A 7,744-nucleotide genomic window follows, 5' to 3' on the forward strand; every position below is an offset into this window, starting at 1 on the left:
ATCGAGAGACCCGAAAGACACATGCATGACGGGGTAACTACTCCCACCTATAAACGCCCATTAATTAACAACACCATAAGCTAAGCAAACACCAACGGCACAATTTTCTCATTGCACTACTCGATCGACATAGACAGGAATCTTCCCTTCCTCACAACAACCACCTCACGGAGTTGACGCTTGACACCAAGGCAATGCGATGCAATGAAGCACCATGTGCAAATCCATCATTTGCGCCACTGATTTTGGTGCTTATATATACATAAATTCCACGGTGATTAAAGGCTTGACTTTACACCTGTAGTCCTTGTTCAACTGTTTCTTATAGAAACATAGTAAGCCTTAGAGCAACTTCAACGCAGAGATCCAAATGAATATAGATTTTGTCATTTTTTATACGTTTGGGCCTCCTGCCCGTCAAGCGGACATGAGGCGGACACGACCGGCACCCAACGCTAGAACGCAAAAACGGACAAAGCGGACAAGAGCTACCCAGACGCCCCATCTTCTCCTTGCCGGCCGGCACCTCCTCCCGCCGCCCCTCCTCTCTCAGCGAGCTACCGTGCCGGGAACATCTTTCTCCTTCCCCACGGCTCCCACTCGCGCTAGCAGCCCGCAGATCCGCGCTCGCACCCTCCGCGTGCATGCCAGCATTTGGCTCACCGGACCCCCTCGTCATCAGCGCGTCTCCTCCAGCGGCGGCGGTCAGCGCCGCCACCTCCAGCTCCCCATGTGCACTTCCCCTCCTCCTTCCATCACGTGCAGGAACCAGCGCCAGGCCCAGCCGCTCGTCCCACCGTGACAGCGGCGGCACCTGCTCACGCCGCTGCTGCTTCTTCCACTTTAGCATCCAAAGAGACAAGGGCAGCCCGATGCTGCTCGCGCTCTGCTCCAGGCTCGCTGTCCACCCGCACCCCCTCGTCCGCACACCCGCCTACGTCGCCAGTTCCTCGATCCTCCTCAAGAACTCCATGTCCCCGATGCCGTCGGGCCACCTCCTGCTGGCGCCAGGCCTCCTCCTCGCACCGTCATGCCCCCCTCAGATCCCCATCACGGCGAGTGCGGGTGGGTGGCGCCGCAGTTCCTCGGCGAGCGCCAAGAGGAGTAGCAGGAAGTGGCGGTGGGCAGCGAGAGCGGCGGCGGAGATCTCCCAGTGGCCTCCCCAGTGGCCTCTCCTCCTCGCGGTGGTTGTGGAGGCTAACGCCAGCTCGTGCGCGGTCCCTGCTAGGTGGGACCAGAGGCGGACACGAGCGGACGACATCGGTCGAGCAGAGCGTTCGCTTCAGACCCATTTGTTTCCAGATTTGGACCAAGTTTGGGTCGGGGAGGACAATAAACGGATAGCAGACGGACACGCGCGTCCATTTCGCCCTGTTGGGCCAAGTTTTGTGTCCAGATGATCCAAACGGACAAAATTGGTCTCTGCATTGGAGTTGCTCTTAGGGACGCACACATGCACATCTTACCCGTATGAGCCTCTCTGAGAGACCGAGTCAATAGATTTGGAGAGTGACAAAGTCGTCACAGGCATATATTAATCGACGCGCATGTCATACCACTAAAAGAATAGGCATGAAAGTCTAAAATAAGTCCGGAAAATATACAAGCACCCGTGCCAAGTCTAGGGTTGTTTCCACCACAAGGTACATAAACATTTAAGCATGCTTAGTTCACTCAGTGTTGTTTTTAACGCAATAGTGTGATCAGAGGGTTTCACATTTATTGGGTGTTTTTTTAACATTAGTACAAACACAAGCCCTCATATATACACGCATACACTCACCTTTATGAATGCACACATGCACACCCTATCCTTATGAGCACCTCCGAAAGACTAAGCCGGCATATCATCTTGAAATTTTACTAAGTCACCGTAGGTGCCTCGTAGTCGACGGAAACATCTCCTTTCACTGAATGCATATCACCGAAAATCCTGAAATAAATTCAGGATAAATGCGAGCACCAGAATTTGAACCCTGGTGGATAGGGGATATCACTGTCCGCCTAATCATCCAATCACAGATTGCTTTGCATTCAGTGGCTATAGTAAAGAAGGCAAAATCCCGGAGTCCATATGAAAATGAATTTTCTAGAGCCATGTAAAATAGTCTCATGTCTACAGGAAATAAAAAGTAAGAATTGAACCTATAAATAAATATTCAATACAATTTCTTTTTTTGCCGGGGAATACGGTACACAACTACAAGGTGTGCGATATTCGGCTTAAGCTTGTTGTCTTTGTTGACAGTCACTGGTATTTTCCCGCAAAAAAAAAGACAGTCACTGGTATAAGATTTTTATACAGTGGCTATGGGAGAAAAGGAAATTATAAAGCTATGCGAAATACCCTATATTTGTAGTATATATTGCTCGCTTGTTTGTTTTTGTCATAAACTTCAGCCACTTTCGTAATCATTTGGAGATAAAACAGATTTATGTTTGAATCAATCCGTACAAGATTAAATGAATGTAAAATTATAACCTAGACTACAAAATGCAGTAAAGTTAAGCTGAAATCAACACTTAAATTATATTGCAAGTTAAGATCTGGTATTGTGTAAATTCAGGTGACTAAGGCATAAAACTATTTTAGGTGGGCAACCGAAAATGAAGAACAGAAGTAATTACAGATGTGTGAGAGGTTGCAAACGTCCAAGAAATTTGGAATAACATAATTTGGGCGTGGAAGCCATGAAACACGTCAAGTAGGTAGGGTGCTCAACTTTTGTCACTCCCGCATAACGTGGGAACCTGTAAACAAACATCCCCAACTAACAAAGAGCAGGGGACTAAAACATGCAGTTGTTGAGCACGACTGTGCAGTGTGCACATGGCCATGGTGCTAAGCATTTTCTTTTCTGCGAGCAAACAAGGAAGCTGCAGCAATGCAGGCATAATAATGGAGAGTTGTTGAAGCTCGATAGCTAGCTAGCTGCAAGCTGGGGGTCAAAGGAGTTGCCGCGTCCGGCCACCAACCCCTTCCCAGTTCACCCCGCCGCGGGCGGCCGTCAACCATGTCAGGCATGACGACGTACGGCCTGCAGCTCCATCTATATAAGCAGCAGCTCGCCAGCTAGCTAGCTCCACAATCGTCCCAGATCTCAAGCTCTCAACTCACCTCACCTCGCATCTCAAACAGTCTTCTCTTTTCGGTTGGCATAATTGCTAGAAGCAGGGTTCTATCCATGGCAATGGTGGTGAAGGCCCTCCTCGTTTCCGTCGTGGCCGTGGCAGCGCTTGCGCAGCTCACCGTGGCAGTGGATCACCAGGTGGGCGGCAGCGGCGCGACCTGGGCCACCAGCGGCGGCTACGACTCGTGGTCGGGGAAGCAGAAGTTCTCTCCGGGAGACAGCCTCGGTACGTATTTAAGCTCACCCCCCTACTCGACCTAGCTCTTGACGGCTAGGATTATATCAAGAACCGACCTGACAAACTTGTTGTGGTCCATGGTTGCAGTATTTTCGTACTCGCCGGCGCACGACGTCGTGGAGGTGAGCAAGGCCGACTACGACGCCTGCACGGCCAGCAAAGTCGTCGCCAGATACACCGGCGGCAAGACCACCGTCAAGCTCACCACTGCCGGAAAGCGCTACTTCATCTGCAGCATCACCGGCCACTGCGACGCCGGCATGAAGCTCCAGGTGAACGTCGCCGCCGCGACCGCCGCCCCCACCAAGCCCAGGGGCCAGAGGAGCGTCGCCCCTGTCGCCGCCCCGGCGCCGGCACCGGAGGGGTCGGCCACCGACGAGCAGCTGCCGACAGTGTCGTCGCCTACGGGAACACCGACGCCCAGTTCACCGTCCGGCTCGGGCGCCGCTAGCATCGGTGCGAGCGCTGCGGTGGCGCTCGCCATGGGCATGGCCGTGGCGTTGGCCATTTGAGAGGGATCTGGCCGATCCATGTGTACCAAGGCTTAGTTTTGGAGTGCTCAAGTCTTAATCACGTCGATACATTTGCGGATTTGTTCTTGTTATTCTTGGCTGGCAGTGGCATGCACATTGCCTTCCCTGCATGTTCCTTCCTTCCTACTAGTACAGTGCTATCAGGGTTCAGTGTACTACTGTGCGATTTATTTGTTGTATTTGTCTACCGGAGAATAAATAAATTCACATTCTTTAGTATCGTCTGTCTGCGTTATATATCTTGTAGTATATCTTCAGTATATTTGTGACAATCCATATATCTTCAGTGTCCTGTTGGTTGGCTTCGTTGGTTGGACTAGTAACGTGTCTCTGTTCAGCAGATACAACAACAGAAACCAGAGCAGAATGCTTCTTTCTTTTGTGCTTTTTTTTGGTGCAACCGGCAGGAACATTGCATATTCGTTAAGTGAGAAGCAGAGAGAGAAGAAATATATGTACAAAGAGTTGATGCGTATTTTAGGGGAACACACCTAAACCCCGCTAAAAACAAGTACAATAGCGGGCTATGACATTTTTGACCATGTGAAAGAGAGAGACAAAGAAAAAGTAAAAAGTGCGTTCTCATGCAAGAGCGAGTCTCTACACGTGCTTCTAGGTAAAAACGTTTAATAAAAAGAAAAGGTTAGAGAAAAAGTGGAAAAAAGTTGTGACTTACACCCAACCTTATAGGCAACTCTATTGTATGAGTAACTAATAATGCTAACTCTTGATAACATGTCATGTCTACATAGCCAGCAACTAGCTATATTATTAACCATGCTCTAGAGAACAGAAGTATTACTAAGGTGTTGCCGCAACGGCCAGGTCTGGGGCACTTTGAAAGTCTGCTCCCACTGTTTGATGTCCTCAATGTTGTGATTAATTAGCACGTGTAATTAGAGGGAAATCTACCCTTGCCCAAACCTTCATGTGGCTGCCTTGCGCAACCGACGCATCTCTTTCTAGTGTAGCGTCCGTTCGGATCATACATATTGTTTCTGTAACTATGAATCAATAGAAGTTTCCATTTACTTTAAACACTCGAAAGCCAAGGGGGCACCTCAATATATGTAAGACGTGAGCCGATGAAAATCTTTCCGCTCCTCTCTTTGGAGGTGTTCCATGCGGCATACAGCAGCAGCTCGCTCCTTTGGCGAATGGAGTTGTTTGATGCCCCTCTTAGTGAAGGAAATATGCCCTAGAGGAAATAATAAAGTTATTATTTATTTCTTTAGATCATGATAAATGTTTATTATTCATGCTAGAATTGTATTAACCGGAAACTTAATACATGTATGAATACATAGACAAACAGAGTGTCACTAGTATGCCTCTACTTGACTAGCTCGTTGATCAAAGATGGTTATGTTTCCTAACCATAGACATGAGTTGTCATTTGATTAACGGAATCACATCATTAGGAGAATGATGTGATTGACTTGACCCATTCCGTTAGCTTAGCACTTGATCGTTTAGTTCGTTGCTATTGCTTTCTTCATGACTTATACATGTTCCTATGACTATGAAATTATGCAACTCCCGTTTACCGGAGGAACACTTTGTGTGCTACCAAACGTCACAGCGTAACTGGGTGATTATAAAGGTGCTCTACAGGTGTCTCCGAAGGTACCTGTTGAGTTGGCGTATTTCGAGATTAGGATTCATCACTCCGATTGTCGGAGAGGTATCTCTGGGCCCTCTCGGTAATGCACATCACCTAAGCCTTGAAAGCATTGCAACTAATGAGTTAGTTGCAAGATGATGTATTACGGAACGAGTAAAGAGACTGTTGGAAATATGCCCTAGAGGCAATAATAAATTAGTTATTATTATATTTTCTTGTTCATGATAATCGTTTATTATCCATGCTAGAATTGTATTGATAGGAAACTCAGATACATGTGTGGATACATAGACAACACCATGTCCCTAGTAAGCCTCTAGTTGACTAGCTCGTTGATCAATAGATGGTTACGGTTTCCTGACCATGGACATTGGATGTCATTGATAACGGGATCACATCATTAGGAGAATGATGTGATGGACAAAGACCCAATCCTAAGCCTAGCACAAGATCATGTAGTTCGTATGCTAAAGCTTTTCTAATGTCAAGTATCATTTCCTTAGACCATGAGATTGTGCAACTCCCGGATACCGTAGGAGTGCTTTGGGTGTGCCAAACGTCACAATGTAACTGGGTGGCTATAAAGGTACACTACAGGTATCTCCGAAAGTGTCTGTTGGGTTGGCACGAATCGAGACTGAGATTTGTCACTCCGTGTAAACAGAGAGGTATCTCTGGGCCCACTCGGTAGGACATCATCATAATGTGCACAATGTGATCAAGGAGTTGATCACGGAATGATGTATTACGAAACGAGTAAAGAGACTTGCCGGTAACGAGATTGAACAAGGTATCGGGATATCGACGATCGAATCTCGAGCAAGTATCGTACCGTTAGACAAAGGGAATTGTATACGGGATTGATTAAGTCCTTGACATCGTGGTTCATCCGATGAGATCATCGTGGAACATGTGGGAGCCAACATGGGTATCCAGATCCCACTGTTGGTTATTGACCGGAGAGTCATCTCGGTCATGTCTGCATGTCTCCCGAACCCGTAGGGTCTACACACTTAAGGTTCGGTGACACTAGGGTTATAGAGATATTAGTATGCGGTAACCCGAAAGTTGTCCGGAGTCCCGGATGAGATCCCGGACGTCACGAGGAGTTCCGGAATGGTCCGGAGGTAAAGAATTATATATAGAAAGTGCTATTTCGGCATCGGGACAAGTTTCGGGGTCACCGGTATTGTACCGGGACCACCGGAAGGGTCCGGGGGTCCACCGGGTGGGGCCACCTGCCCCGGGGGGGGGAACATGGGCTGTAGGGGTGTGCGCCTTGGCCTATATGGGCCAAGGGCACCAGCCCCAAGAGGCCCATGCGCCAAGAGATGAGGGAAAGGAAGAGTCCTAAAAGGGGAAGGCACCTCCTAGGTGCCTTGGGGAGGAGGGACTCCTCCCTGGCCGCACCCTTCCTTGGAGGAAGGGCCAAGGCTGCGCCTCCCCCCTCTCCCTTGGCCCTATATATAGTGGGGGGAAGGGAGGGCAACCATACCTAAGCCCTGGCGCCTCCCTCTCCCTCCCATGACACATCTCCCTCCTCCCGCAGCGCTTGGCGAAGCCCTGTTGGAATCCCGCTACTTCCACCACCACGCCGTCGTGCTGCTGGATCTCCATCAACCTCTCCTTCCCCCTTGCTGGATCAAGAAGGAGGAGACGTCGCTGCTCCGTACGTGTGTTGAACGCGGAGGTGCCGTCCGTTCGGCGCTAGGATCATCGGTGATTTGGATCACGACGAGTACGACTCCATCAACCCCGTTCTCTTGAACGCTTCTGTGCGCGATCTACAAGGGTATGTAGATCCACTCCTCCCTCGTTGCTAGATGACTCCATAGATTGATCTTGGTGACACGTAGGAAAATTTTGAATTATTGCTACGTTCCCCAACAGTGGCTCATGAGCTAGGCTTATGCGTAGTTTCTATGCACGAGTAGAACACAAAGTAGTTGTGGGCGTTGATTTTGTTCAATATGCTTACCGTTACTAGTCCAATCTTGATTCGGTGGCATTGTGGGATGAAGCGGCCCGGACCGACCTTACACGTACTCTTACGTGAGACTGGTTCCACCGACTGACATGCACTAGTTGCATAAGGTGGCTAGCGGGTGTCTGTCTCTCCCACTTTAGTCGGATCGGATTCGATGAAAAGGGTCCTTATGAAGGGTAAATAGCAATTGGCATATTACGTTGTGGTTTTTGCGTAGGTAAGAAACGTTCT

General features: G+C 48.9%; 1 protein-coding gene across 1 annotated transcript; it reads left to right on the plus strand.

The window, feature by feature from the left end:
• The first annotated feature begins 3,009 nt into the window (after positions 1-3,009).
• On the plus strand, positions 3,010-4,118 carry LOC119354690 (uclacyanin 1-like). The gene is made up of 2 exons (XM_037621434.1): positions 3,010-3,357; positions 3,457-4,118. The coding sequence occupies exons 1-2, from the start codon at positions 3,186-3,188 to the stop codon at positions 3,879-3,881; spliced, it is 597 nt and encodes a 198-aa protein (XP_037477331.1). The 5' UTR covers positions 3,010-3,185; the 3' UTR covers positions 3,882-4,118.
• Positions 4,119-7,744: the final 3,626 nt, after the last annotated feature.

This window comes from Triticum dicoccoides, chromosome 2A (assembly GCF_002162155.2).
Source record: "Triticum dicoccoides isolate Atlit2015 ecotype Zavitan chromosome 2A, WEW_v2.0, whole genome shotgun sequence".
In the NCBI taxonomy this organism is placed as follows: Eukaryota; Viridiplantae; Streptophyta; class Magnoliopsida; order Poales; family Poaceae; genus Triticum; species Triticum dicoccoides.